Below are 14,585 nucleotides of genomic sequence, written 5' to 3'. Positions count from 1 at the left end.
AAAAGCCAGCGAAGCGAAGCCATTGCACTCCAGCCTGAAGGACAAGAGCAATAAAGCCAGCCAAGCCAAGCCGTTGCACTCCAGCCTGAAACACATTAGGTACAAAGCCAGTCAAGCGAAGCCATTGTACTCCAGCCGCAAGGACAAGAGCAAAAAAGCCAGCCCAGTCAAGCCACTGCACAGCAGCCTGAATGACAAGAGAAAAAACCAGCCAAGTCAAGCCATGGCACTCTAGAATGAGGGACAAGAACAAAAAAGCCAGAAAACAAAAGCCATTGCACTCCAGCCTGAAGGACAAGAGCAAAAAACCAGCCACGCCAAGCCATTGCACTCCTGCCTGAAAGTCAAGAGCAAAAGAGCCAGCCAAGCCAAGCCATTGCACTCCAGCCTGAAGGACAAGAGCAAAAAAGCCAGCCAAGCCAAGCCATTGCACTCCAGCCTGAAGGACAATAGCAAAAAACCCAGCCGAGCCAATCCATTGCACTCCAGCCTGAAGGACAAGAGCAATAAAGCCAGTCAAGCGAAGCCATCGCACTCCAGACTGAAGGACAAGAGCAAAAAAGCCAGCCAAGCCAAGCCATTGCACTCCACCATGGAGGACAACAGCAAAAAAGCCAGTAAAGCCAAGTGGTTGCACTTCAGCCTGAAGGACTCGAGCAAAAACCCAGTCAAGGCAAGCCATTGCACTCCAGCCTGAAGCACAAGAGTCAAAAAGACAGCCAAGCCAAGCCATTACAATCCAGCCTGAAGGACAAGAACAGAAAAGCCAGCCAAGCCAAGCCATAGCACTACAGCCTGAAGGACAAGAACAGAAAACCAGCCAAGCCAAGCCATTGCACCAAGCCAAGCCATTGCACTCCAGCGTGAAAGACAAGAGTAAAAAAGCCAGCCAAGCCAAGACATTGCACCCATGCAATCCATTGCATTCCAGCCTGAAGGACAAGAGCAAAAAAGCCAGTCAAGCCAAGCCATTGCACTCCAGCCTAAAGGACAAGAACAAAAAAGCCAGCGAAGCCAAGCCATTGCACTCCAGCCTGAAGGACAAGAACAAAAAAGCCAGCGAAGCCAAGCCATTGCACTCCAGCCTTAAGGACAAGAGCAAAAAAGAAGGCCAAGCTAAGCCATTGCACACCAGCCATAAGGATAAGAGAAAAAACGAGCCAAGCCAAGCCATTGCACTCTAGCCTGAAGGACAAAAGCAAAAATGCCAGCCAAGCCAAGCCATTACACTCCAGCCTGAAGGACAAGACCAGAAAAGCCAGCCAAGGCAAGCCATTGCACTTCAGCTTGAAGGACAAGAGTAAAAAAGCCAGCCAAGCCAAGCCATTGCACTCCAGCCTGAAGGACAATAGCAAAAAACCCAGCCGAGTCAAGCCATTGCACTCCAGCCTGAAGAACAGGACCAGAAAAGCCAGCGAAGCGAAGCCATTGCACTCCAGCCTGAAGGACAAGAGCAATAAAGCCAGCCAAGCCAAGCCGTTGCACTCCAGCCTGAAACACATTAGGTACAAAGCCAGTCAAGCGAAGCCATTGTACTCCAGCCGCAAGGACAAGAGCAAAAAAGCCAGCCCAGTCAAGCCACTGCACAGCAGCCTGAATGACAAGAGAAAAAACCAGCCAAGTCAAGCCATGGCACTCTAGAATGAGGGACAAGAACAAAAAAGCCAGAAAACAAAAGCCATTGCACTCCAGCCTGAAGGACAAGAGCAAAAAACCAGCCACGCCAAGCCATTGCACTCCTGCCTGAAAGTCAAGAGCAAAAGAGCCAGCCAAGCCAAGCCATTGCACTCCAGCCTGAAGGACAAGAGCAAAAAAGCCAGCCAAGCCAAGCCATTGCACTCCAGCCTGAAGGCCAAGAGGAAAATAGCCAGCCAAGCCAAGCCATTGCACTCCAGCCTGAAGGACAAGAAGTGAAAACCAGCCACGCCAAGCCATTGCACCAAGCGAAGCCATTGCAATCAAGCCTGAAAGACAAGAGCAAAAAAGGCAGCCAAGCCAAGCCGAGACATGGCAATCCAGCCTGAAGGACAAGAGCAAGAAAGCCAAGCCAAGCTACCCAAGCCATTGCACTCCAGCCTAAAGGACAAGAGCAGAAAACCAGCCAACCGAAGCCATTGCACTCCAGCCTGAAGGACAAGAGGAAAAAAGCCATCTAAGTAAAGCCATTGAACTTTAGCCTGAAGGAGAAGAGCGAAAAACCAGCCAAGCCAAGCCATTGCACTCCAGCCTGAAGGACAAGAGAAAAAAGCAAGCCAAGCCAATCCATTGCACTCCAACCTGATAGACTGGAGCGAAAAAGCCAGCCAAGCCAAGTCATTGCACTCTAGCCTGAAGCACAGGAGCAAAAAAGCCAGCCAAGACAAGCCATTGCACTCCAGCCTGAAGGACAAGAGCGAAAAAGCCAGCCAAGCCAAGGCATTGCACCAAGCCAAGCAATTGCACTCCAGCCTGAAAGACAAGAGCAAAAACGCCCGCCAAGCCAAGACATTGCACTCCAGCCTGAAGGACAAGAGCTAAAACGCCAGCCATGCCAAGCCATTGAGCTCCAGCCTGAAGCAGAAGATCAAAAAAGCCAGCCAAGCCAAGCCATTGCAATCCAGACTGAAGGACAAGAGCATAAAAGCTAAGCGAAGCCAGCCAAGCAATTGCACTGCAGACTGAAAGACAAGAGGAAAAAAGACAGCCAAGCCAAGCCATGGCACTGCAGCCTGAAGGACAAGATCAAAACAGTCATCCAAAAAAGCCATTGTACTGCAGCCTAAAGGACAAGAGCAAAAACGCCAGCCTACCCAAGCCATTGCACTCCAGCCTGAAGGACAAGAGCAAAAAAGCCAGCGACGCGAAGCCATTGCACCAAGCCAAGCCATTGCACTGCAGCCCGAAGGACAAGAGCAAAAAAGGCAAGGGAAGCCAGCCAAGCCATTGTACTATAGCCTGAAGGACAAGAGCAAAACAGACAGTGAAGCCAAGCCATTGCACTCCAGCCAGAAGGACAGGGGCAAAAAACCAGCCAAGCCAAGCTATTGCACTCTAGCTTGAAGGACAAGAGCAAAAAAGCCAGCCAAGCCAAGCCATTACAATCCAGCCTGAAGGACAAGACCAGAAAAGCCAGCCAAGTCAAGCCATTACAGTTCAGCCTGAAGGACAAGAGCAAAAAAGCAGCCAAGCCAAGCCATTGCACCGAGCCAAGGCACTGCAATCCAGACTGAAGGACAAGAGCAAAAAAGCGAGCCAAGACAAGACATTGCACTCCAGCCTGAAGGACAAGAGCAAAAAAGCCAGCCAAGCCAATCCATTACACTCCAGCCTGAAGGACAAGACCAGAAAAGCCAAGCCAAGCCAAGCCCTTGCAAGAGAAGCGAAGCTAAGACAAGCCATGGCAAGCCAAGCCAAGACAAGCCATGCCAAGCCTAGATAAGCCACGGCAAGCCAAGCCAAGCCACGCCAAGCCATGGCAAGCCAAGCCAAGAGAAGACAAGCCATGGCATGCCAAGCCAAGACAAGCCAAGCCATGGTAAGGCAAGCCACGACAAGACAAGCCATGGCAAGCCAAGGCAAGCCAAGCCTAGACAAGACAATCCATGGCAAGCCAAGACAAGCCAAGACAAGCCAAGACAAGCCAAGACGAGCCAAGATAAGATAAGCCATGGCAAGCCAAGACAAGACAAGACAAGCCGTGGAAAGCCAAGACAAGCCAAGACAAGCCAAGACAAGCCATGGCAAGCCAGGCATCTCTTTCTTTGAGCACACAGCACAACTCACAACAGTGCCTTTGTCACAGACCCCTCCTTGATTTCCTCCACAAAATCTATCAGGCCAAGATAGTTCATGATGTCTCAAAAGAAACAACCATTATGAGGAAAACATGCAGTATGTCTTGCAACATTGTATTCCTTAAAAATATGACAAGGAGAAAACATGTAGATAAACCAGGGCATTTAAAAGCAATCTACAGGTCGGGCATGGTGGCTCACGCCTATAATCCCAGCACTTTGGGAGGCTGAGGTGGGAAGATCACCTGAGGTCAGGAGCCAACGTGGTGAAACCTTCTCTCTACTAAAAATACCAAAATTGGTCGGGCATGGTGGCGGGCACCTGTAATCTCAGCTACTCAAGAGGCTGAGGCAGGAAAATCGCTTGAACCCAGGAGGTGCAGGTTCCAGTGAGCTGAGATCGTGCCACTGCACTCCAGCCTGGGAGACCAGCGTGAAACGCTGTCTCAAAAATAAATAAATAAATAAAAATAATAAGATAAAGGCAATCTACATTCCATAGACATACTAATGAATGATATAAATGAGGCAATAGGACATAAAACAAAATGGAAAAATATGATTATTTTCTTCAGTGTACAAAAGTCATGCGAGTTTCTGGACTATCTAGCTACGTAAAAAATTATGAATTGTCTGTTCGGTTAATACAAAATAAGTGTGTGTAATTGTTCCTCACGGAAACCAAAAAATCCACAGAAATCTCTTTGTTCCTGTACCCTCACCTTGCCTCCTTCCTATTCTCCACTAAATTCAACTCTTCATTTTGCCTGGCCCATGTACCCAAGCATGGCCGACAGGGAATTCTAAAGGCCCAAGGTTCCATAGTGGCAGTTTGCAATGGAGAGGAGGCTGTAAGTAACTGCCACACTGGATCCTTTTACATGAGAAGAAAGAAAGTACCCTGAATGCCTCTCACGTATAGAAGGGCAAGATGGCAAGATGTCTGTGTGGCCCAAGGAGCCAGAGGTAGCAAACTATGGCCAAAAGAATTGTGGCCAAAGGCTAGAAAAGGGAAGGTCTGCAGTCAGCCTTGTCTTCTACCTCTCTGGTGTTTGCTTCTCATGAGCAGAGTCCGTTTTCCAATCGTCAGGACACTGAAAAGACCCCTGCTCTGGAAGTTGACAGGAAGTCACATCCATGAGTGTGAAAATGCGAGAACAAGGCTCGGCCCAGAAACAATGCCTAAAATCAAGGGGAAAAAAGAAGAGCAGAAGGGAGATCCAAGTCCAACCTGGCCCAGCCTGGGCCAGCCCAAGGAAGGCAGGATTCAAGGAGAAGAAATTAAGAGAGGAGCTTGGGACCACATCATTTCCTACAAGGGGCAGTCAACGAACTTAGCTCTTCAGCCAAGGTACAAAACAGGGCTCTTTAATCTCTTCCTTTGGCCCTTAAAAGCAGCAGTAAATTCATTAATCAGACTCACTGAAATGCTTTTACAACAACTGTAATTGCTCAGCATAGATGTCCCATCCCTTTCTCTGCGGGGATAATGTGCATGTACTGTACAATTATACAGGTGTAGTATTATATGCTATGAAATATGGCATATAAAATGTAAAAATTAGTCAATGATGTTAGTGCACACGTATAAGAAACACTGAGATGATCTTGCAGGACTTCACCTCCCTGGAACTCAGCCACTTAGGACTGTTTCAGCTTTCCTACCACCTCTGCCAGCCAATCCCATCTTCTCGGGTATCTGGCCTCCCTTTTGGCTATCACACACCTTCCAACTGCCTGCTTCATGACATCATTCTCTCAGCAAGCCTATCACCACCTGGTAGAATCTTGGGGTAGCCTATCAATTTGTAGCATCGCAGGTGGCCAGTGACCAGTGTGACCGGTAGCCTTCGTACCGGACACACGCACTCCTTGGCTTCAGCCACCCAGACATCCACTAGGATCGTCTCTTCATCCCCTGTATCTACAGTTGATGTTTCTTCTTCTCTGACCATGTCAGGTAAAGAGAGAAAATTTCTTGACAGTTTTTCATTCGACTTCTTTCCCCTAACTTTCGATTTCTTTACCCCTATAGTCCCAAACAGCTTGGAATAACAGGGAAAGTATTCAAGTAGAAATCTAGAGACCGCGTTTCAGTTTTGGCTTTGACATTGACTAGCTGCGTGACTTTAGAGGACTCTTTTATTCTCTCACAAAATCTGTTTCCTCATCTGTTACATTAGGATAATAGATTGGTTATTCCCTCTTGCCCCTTTCTTTTCTAATGCTGAGTCTTAAAGGGCACATGTATAGAAAATGAAATCAGACACTTTTGAGGGTGTTTGTTTCAACAGAAACCAAGAGAAAACCTAAGTGGCGTAGAAAACTAGCAACACATCCTGTGGTGGTTCATGTCTAACAGTCTCCCTCCACTGATATTTCAACTTCACTATTTTAAATTTAGTGATGTTTGAAATATTCAGCCAGGCACAGTGGCTCACACCTGTAATCTCAGCGCTTTGGGAGGACATCTCCCTCACTAATATTTCAACTTTTCTATTTTATATTTACTGATGTGTAGTGATGTTTTTAATATTCAGCTGGGCATGGTAGCTCCCGCCTGTAATCTCAGTGCTTTGGGAGGCCGAGATGGAAGAATCGCTTCAGCCTAGGAATTCGAGACCAGTCTGGGCAACATTGCAAGACTCCAGCTCTACAAATATTTTTTAAAAATCGGCCAGGTGTGGGGGCACGCCAGGTACTCAGGAGGCCGAGGTGGGAGGGTCAGTTGACTGTTTTGAGCCCAGGAGATTGAATCTGCAGTGAGCCATGTTCACACCGCTGGTCTTCAGCCTGTGTGACAAGGCGAGACCCTGTCTCAAACAAACAAACAAACAAAAGTAATAGTCATGCTCTGGAGATTCCTCTCTGAGCTAGATGGAAAGAGAAAATGAAGAGTACTGGGTTATAAGGAGGCAGCTATTCTAGGGTAGGAATTTGGGATTTTAAATGAAAGCTGAAGGGCCAGGTCCCCTACACTTAGCCTTGGGATATGCTCTGGAGAATGACACGATGATTTCAAGAGAAAATAAGGTATTTTAAATTTTAGAAGAAAAGCACAAAGACAACAGAGTGAAATCTATTCCAAATAGGGCAAAATGAAGTTGGTTTTAGCAAACGCTTAGATCAAGAAACTACGAAGGAAACAGGCTAGAATAGAGTATCCCTAGGAAAAGCAGCTTATCAGAAGTCACATTCAGTGGTTTTTTTTCTGTTGCCCTTTTCAACATAGATGACACTTGACGGTTTTTAATATAAACATTTTAGAAATATGTTTTAGAAATGATGCTTCCAGGCCGAACACGGTGGCTCACCTCATAATCCCAGTACTCTGGGAGGCCAAGGCGGGCAGATCACTTGATGTCAGGAGTTCGAGACCAGCCTGGCAAACAGAATGAAGCCCTGTCTCTATTAAAAATACAAAAACTCAGCCATGTGCAGTGGTGCGCGTCTATAATCCCAGCTCCTCGGGAGGCTGAGGCACGAGAATTGCTTGAGCCCAGGAGGCAGAGGTTGCAGTGAGCTGAGGTCAAGCCACTGCACTCCAACCTGGGTGACAGAGTAAGACTCCGTCAAAAAAGAAACAAACAAACACACACACACGAAACCATTTCTCCTCAAACTATTAGGTAGGATTTTGACTTAGGATAAAAGGCCAGGCTTGAAGAGGGCAAAGAACGACGCTTCTGATTTACCAATGGCCTGGCTTAAAGGTATATGCTAGGAAATGTCACACGACCTGTAGAAGCAAAATGTGACAGTAAGGATTATAAAACTGATAGCTGTACTGTATTCTAGTAGGCCCAAATTGCCATATGAAAAGTTCTATTTCTCCTGGTTTCTGGTCTGTGCTCAGAGAAAAGAGTCCTAGCAAGGAAGTCACGGTAATGATATTAACATAATGGTAAAACTTAAACAGGTCAATCTGACCTCTCTCAGCCTCAGTTACTCATAAAATAAGGTCCCTTTCTAAGGACCTCCCAGTTCTAAAATGCTCCAATTCTAGGAAATAGTTAGGAGTCAATACTCACCCAGATTCAAGGGAAAGACAGGGAAGGGAGAAGGTTGCTTCTAGCCTAGGAAATAATGTACGAACCCAGACCTCTTGGGTCTTCTGCACATCTGTGCCCATATTGGACACAAAGGAAGTTCATCAGAACAAACTGCTTCAGCACTCATGGCCATCATCAAGTGTTTGGCTTTTGGTATCTCAGTGAGTGTCGGTATTAGAGGCTTCCTGATTGCAACGACCTTAAGATAATGCTGTTCTTCAAATAAGGTGAAATTTTCTCAATCTCACTAGTTTGTTCATCTCTCTCTTCTTTCCTGCAGGAGATTTCCAAAATACTTCTTTACGTGGAAGAGCAAATTATCTGCAGCTCTCTCTTCCTGTGGAGAGCAGTGAGGTTTCCTTAACAGGAAGCATCTCCAACTTCTCCAGAGCCTCTGTTCCAACTGTTGGCTCAGCATGGCTACTGCCATCAGCCTCTGGCACCTGTTTCCAGCCACTCACGGGCAGTGCCTACCTTTGCCAACATTCTAGGACAGCTATGTTGTCTGGGGTTAGTGGCCAGACCCACAGCTCTACTTCAGCTGCCTCTTACCCAGGTGTTTTTGAGTGGGACATTACAGCGAGCACAGCAAAGAAGTCATCCTCACTCAGGGACTTCACTGTGACTGTCATTGACCAGAACACAGCTGTCTCTTCTATGCCTATGACAGCCCAGCATAAAACTTCAGATGCCAATATTATGGTCTCTCTGTATCCAACACTATCTGACAGCCTTGTTCAGGGGATAAAATCTCAAATTCCAAATCAGCAGGGCCATAGCCTGTCACTTCCCTACCAGAAAGGAAGCAGCCAGGTCTATTACTATAATCCAGGCATACTGGGGCCTCAACTCTCTGGAGAACTTGGCCCCTGGCTGCAATCCCATGGCTCTGTGTCATCTACAGGAAATAGGGCCTCTGCCCATCAACCAGAAATGGTGATGGTGCTAAAGGAGGTTCAGCCCACAATTGTTCTACCAACAGTCTCCACTTCTGCGATGTATCACTCTGTGTCTGCTCAACCCATCACAGAAACCAGTTTTCAAGGTGAGTACAAACAACAAGAAAGGAGAAGAATAAATGCAGCATTGAAAGGGAGGGTCAAATTTATAGCTGAGTGGTAAGTCCAAGGATAGGCAGAATTTAAGTCCTGAGACTTTAACCACTATTCTTGGGCATTGCTCTCCATTTTCAGACTCTATCTAAGAACACCTTCTGAGCGGGAAAGTGGAACACTATAATGGCCATCTATGCCACCTTTAAGAGAGTCGCAAGAGATACCACACTTTTTAGTGCCCTGGCTGATCAGTTCCCCTGCATCAGATGCCGTAACTTCCTTCCTTGATGTATTACTTTAGTCTCTTCGGAAGGCACTTCAGAAGTCTTATCTTGGCAGTGACCTTCTGATTTTCCTTGACTTACAATAGGATTTAAGACCTTCTGCTCAGAGACCCTCTCCAAAACAAACAGGCTCAGAATCTGTGCTTGCTTTATATTTCATGAGGAAGGGCTCCACTCTCTCCCCTAGTGCATGATGTAAAGGGTTACCCTAATTGAGAATGTGAGGCTTTAGAAAACATCTCCTATTTAAAAATCACTTTCACTTTTTATTTGACTTACAACAACCCTATGAAATTCAAAGAAAGCAAAAGCCAAGAAACAATCATACCAAATGATAACCGGTAAGAGAAAAGTCATTGCCTATCCCCTAATGCAGGGTCTTGTCCACGGTCCTGAAGAAGAGCTAGTAGAAATGCCCGACCCATGTTAGAAAGGTATCCGATTGCTGCATTGGTGTGTAGGGGGAGCATCTCACTTACCAAGGGTTGACTTCTTTCTTGATTCCTTTGTAGTGACGGAAACTTCCCTGGGGATGGACACTTCCCTGGGATTGCAATCTCCAAGCCAGGCATTTTGTCTGGCACAAACTTCAGATTTCTCCAAGTCCTGCAGTAACAGAAACACCCAGTTATTACTTGAGAGTAATCCATCACCACAGCTTGGGGACATTTCAATGATAGCTCCAGTCCAGAGTCCAACTAATCTCTTGATGCTGTCTCCAGCTCCAAGCCAGTACAGAACCGGGAATAAGAATTTGGATGAGATTAAAAACAACCTGTCAATGCCTCTAGATGCCTACCAGTTCCCAAAAGAAAATCAAGATCCTCCACTGCTTCCTTTAGAAATCCCTGATATTCACCAGCTTCTGTCCTGCATCGATCCTCTTGGCCAAGAGGAGCAGCCTGGTTCCGAAAATACCAATCTGAGAAAGAACAGCTGGAGTCTTGAGGGCCAAGGGATACTTGAAAATGGGATTGAGTCTAGCAGTGATTTTGCAGACGTCACTGCATTGGTGAAGAATACTCACCTCCCCTCGATCTTCAGTTCCTTACAAGATCTTGACCAACTCAAAAGCCCCTCCGCAAAGAAACCCAGAGATCCCAGTGCCATCAGGGTAGATCAGGTGCAGGAAAAGTCAAGTGTCATAAAGGGTCACTCTGATCAAGTCTGGAAGAACAAGCATAAAGCTGCTGAGCCTATCCAGGGTGCTCCCAAGGCCACAATCCAGCCAAAGAACCCAGAGAGCCTAGCAGAGGGAGAAGTGACTGCTTGCGGTGCTACCACCAGTGACGGCGGTTCTGTGAACAAGGGCAAGTATTCTAGCAACAAACCTCACAAAGCCGCATCCAGCAGGAGCAGCGCAACTAAGAGGCCTGGGCAGGAGAAGGCCAAAAGGAGCAGAGAGAACAGCTCCAGGAAATCTGAAGACAGTAAGCAGTCAGGGACCAAAGTCAAGGCAGAAGAGAAGCAAACCATTCCCAATATGAAGCGGAAGAAAATTCAGGCTGAGCTTAGCCAAGAAACCATCAAAAAGCCACGAAGCTCCCTAGCCATGCACATGCTAGAGTCTGTGCAAGTTTTCCATGCACTGGGGAAAAAGATCGACAAGAAAACTGGATTCTCTTCCTCCCAGACTCTGGGAAGCTCAAGCAACACCCAGAACACCCGGCCATTCTCAGCTCTCAAACCATGGCGGGATACCCGACGTGAGACCAAAGGCCCGGAGGAAACTCAAGTCAAGGCCCAGAAACTGGATGGTGCTGAAAAAGAGTGTCCATCTCCATCCCAGCATGAGTTGCCACTACCTGGAAAGGTCACGTTGGTACCTTTGCCCTTTCCAACCCTGGACAAACCTCAAGCTCGACCTGTTTCTCGGCAGCCACACCCTCCGGCCTCACGTAGGCCTGCTGTGGCTTGCCCTGCTCCACCTGGTTCTACTAACTCAGCTCAGTCGACTGCAGGCAGTTCGTCCCAACTGGCTTCTACCAACACATCTTTGACAGGTCCTGCCAGACCAGCTCAGCCAATTTCAACCAATGCAACCCAACGCGGTTCAGCCGACCCTAACCAGCCTCCTACTGCCTCTCAGTCTGCTGCTTCTAGGCCACTGCCCTACAAAACATCATCTTGGTCTTCTCTCCAGCGGGAGCCTGTTTCCACTGCTGTGACCAATCTCCAGTCACTGCCCAAGCCTCAAAATGAATTTCCAATCCAGGACTTCAGCTTACAACCCAGGCCATGGAGGACACCCAACATTTCTGGGCCAGTAGTGTCAACGCCCATCACAAAAGAGCAGAGGCCAGAGCGTGAGGCCATGAAGAGGAAGGCTCAGCGAGAGCGTGAGAATGCTGCCAAATACACCTCTTTGGGAAAACTGCAGTTCTTCATCCAAAGGGAAAAAGATATGGCAATTTCTCAATACTACGGCGACAGAATCTAAGAGCTGCTGAGACTGTTGGCTTTACTTTGGATACCAGCTGGTTTTCCAAATTAATAGATAGATACTACTTCATCCATTCCGATAATATATTTTTAAAACTTAATGAAGAAATCTAATAGAAGTAACGGATAAGTAATAAAGAGGCTTTTGAGTTTTGAGATGCTGTTGACTGAGGGTTTTCTTTTGGCGGTTGGATCAAAGGCTGCCTTGCAAGGAATTATGGCTGGGCATGGTGGCTCATGCCTGTAATCCCAGCACTTTGGGAGGCCAAGGTGGGTGGATCACCGGAGGTCAGCAGGACAAGGACAAAAGGGCCAGCCAAGCCAGGCCATTGCACCAAGCCAAGCCACTGCATTCCAGCCTGAAGGACAAGAGCATAAAAGGCAGCCAAGTCATGCCGTTGCACTCCAGGCTGAGGCAAAAGAGCAAAAAAGCCTGCCAAGCCAAGCCATGGCACTCTAGCCTGAAAAACAAGAGCATAAAAGCGAGCAAAGCCAAGCCATTGCACCAAGCCAAGCCATTGCACTCCACCACGAAGGACAAGAGCAAAAAAGCCAGCCAAGCCAAGCCGTTGCACCAAGTGAAGCCATTGCACTCCAGCCTGAAGGACAAAAGCAAAAATGCTAGCAAAGCCAAGCCACTGCACTCCAGCCTGAAGGACAAGAGCAAAAAAGCGAGCCGAGACAAGCCATTGCACTCCAGCCTGAAGCACAAGAGCAAAAAAGCCAGCCAAGCCAATCCATTGTACTCCAGCCTGAAGGACAAGAACAAAAAAGCCAGCCAAGACAAGCCATTGCACTCCAGCCTGAAGGACAAGAGCAAAAAACCAGCCAAGCCAAGCCATTGCACTCCCGTCTGAAGGACAAGAGAAAAAAAGCCAGCCAAGGCAAGCCATTGCACTCTAGCCTGAAGCACAAGAGCAGAAAATGCAACCAAGCCAAGCTATGTCACTGCAGCCTGACGAACAAGAGATAAAAAGCTAGCCAAGCAAAGCCATTGCACCAAGCCAAGCCATTGCACTCCAGCCTGAAGAATAAGAGCATAAAAAGCCAGCCAACCCAAGCCATTGCACTCCAGCCTGAAGGACAAGAGCAAAAAAGCCAATCCACGCCAAGCCATGCCATTGCACTCCAGACTGAAGGACAACAACAGAAAACCAGTCAAGCCAAGCCATTGCAACAAGCAAGCCATTGCACTCCAGCCTGAAGGACAAGAGCAAAAAAAGCCAGCCAAGACAAGTCATTGCACCAAGCCAATCCATTGAACTCCAGCCTGAAGGACAAGAGCAAAAAAGCCATGCAAGCCAAGCCATTGCACTCCAGCCTGAAGGACAAGAGCAAAAAACCCAGCCGAGCCAAGCCATTGCACTCCAGCCTGAAGGACAAGAACAAAAAAGCCAGCGAACCCAAGCCATTGCACTCCAGCCTGAAGGAAAAGAGCAATAAAGCCAGTCAAGCCAAGCCATCGCACTCCAGACTGAAGGACAACAGCAAAAAAGTCAGCCAAGCCAAGCCATTGTACTCCATCCGCAAGGACAAGAGCAAAAAAGCAAACCAAGCCAAGCCACTGCACACCAGCCCGAAGGAGAAGAGAAAAAACGTGCCAAGCCAAGCCATGGCACTCTCGAATGAGGGACAAGTGCAAAAAATCCAGAAACAAAAGCCATTGCACTCTAGCCTGAAGGACAAGAGCAAAAACGCCAGGCATGCCAAGCCATTGCAGTCCAGCCTGAAGGACAAGAGTATAAAATCGAAGCCAACCCAGCCAAGACATTGCACTCCAGGCTGAAGGACAAGAGCAAAAAAGCCATTCGAAGCCAAGCCACACCATTGCAGTCCAGCCTGAAGGACAAGGGCAAAAAAGACAGCCAAGCCAAGCCATTGCACTGCAGCCTGAAGGCCAAGAGGAAAATAGCCAGGCAAGCAAAGCCATAGCACTCCAGCCTGAAGGACAAGAACAGAAAACCAGCCAAGTCAAGCCCTTGCACCAAGCCAAGCCATTGCACTACAGCCTGAAAGACAAGAGCAAAAAGCCAGCCAAGCCAAGCCATTGCACTCCAGCCTAAAGGACAAGAGCAAAAAAAGCCAGACAAGCCAAGTCACTGCACCAAGGCAATCCATTGTATTCCAGCCACAAGTACAAGAGCAAAAAAGCCAGCCAAGCCAAGCCACTGCACACCAGCCAGAAGGACAAGAGAAAAAACCGGCCAAGCCAAGCCATGGCACTGTCGAATGAGCGACAAAGAGCAAAAAAGCCAGTAAACAAAAGCCATTGCACTCCAGTCTGATGGACAAGAGCAAAAAACCAGCCAAGCAAAGCCATTGAACTCCAGCCTGAAGGACAAGAGCCAAAAAGCCAGCCAAGCCAAGCCACTGCACTCCAGCCTGAAGGACAAACGCAAAAAAGCCATGCAAGCCAAGCCATTGCACTCCAGCCTGAAGGACAAGAGCAAAAAAGCCATGCAAGCCAAGCCATTGCACTCCAGGCTGAAGGACAAGAGCAAAAAAGGAAGCTAATCCAAGCCATTGCACTTCAGCCTGAATGACAAGAGCAAAAAAGTCAGCCAAGCCAAGCCATTGCACTCCAGCCTGAAGAACAAGAACAAAAAGCCAGTCAAGCCAAGCCGTTGAACTCTAGCCTGAAGGACAAGAGCAAGAAAGCCAGCCATGTAAAGACATTGCAGTTCAGCCTGAAGGACAAGAGAAAAAAGCCAGCCAAGCCAAGCCACTGCACCATGCCTAGACACTGCACTCTAGTCGGAAGGACTAGAGCAAAAAAGCCAGCCAAGCGAAGCCATTGCACTCCAGCCTGAAGGAAAAGAGCAAAAAAGGCAACCAAGCAAAGCCATTGAACCAAGCCTGGCCATTGCAGTCCAGCCTGAAGAAGAAGACCAAAAAAGCCAGTCAAGCCAGGTCACTGCACTCCAGCCTGAAGGACAAGACCATAAAAGCCAGCCAAGCCAAGCCATTGCACTTCAGCTT

At 47.8% G+C, this 14,585-nt stretch overlaps 1 protein-coding gene across 1 annotated transcript; it reads left to right on the top strand.

Annotated features, from left to right (window-relative positions):
- Positions 1-592: 592 nt before the first annotated feature.
- LOC135273112 (uncharacterized protein C2orf78-like) lies at positions 593-11,604 on the top strand. Its single transcript, XM_064372038.1, has 4 exons — positions 593-673; positions 5,586-5,733; positions 8,106-8,870; positions 9,677-11,604. The coding sequence occupies exons 1-4, from the start codon at positions 593-595 to the stop codon at positions 11,602-11,604; spliced, it is 2,922 nt and encodes a 973-aa protein (XP_064228108.1).
- The last annotated feature ends 2,981 nt before the right edge of the window (positions 11,605-14,585 follow it).

This window comes from Aotus nancymaae, unplaced genomic scaffold, assembly GCF_030222135.1.
Source record: "Aotus nancymaae isolate 86718 unplaced genomic scaffold, 86718_ANA_hifiasm-v0.15.2.pri h1tg000265l, whole genome shotgun sequence".
Lineage (NCBI taxonomy): Eukaryota > Metazoa > Chordata > Mammalia > Primates > Aotidae > Aotus > Aotus nancymaae.
Note: the sequence above shows the minus strand (reverse complement) of the source record. Positions and strands in the feature narration are given on the sequence as shown.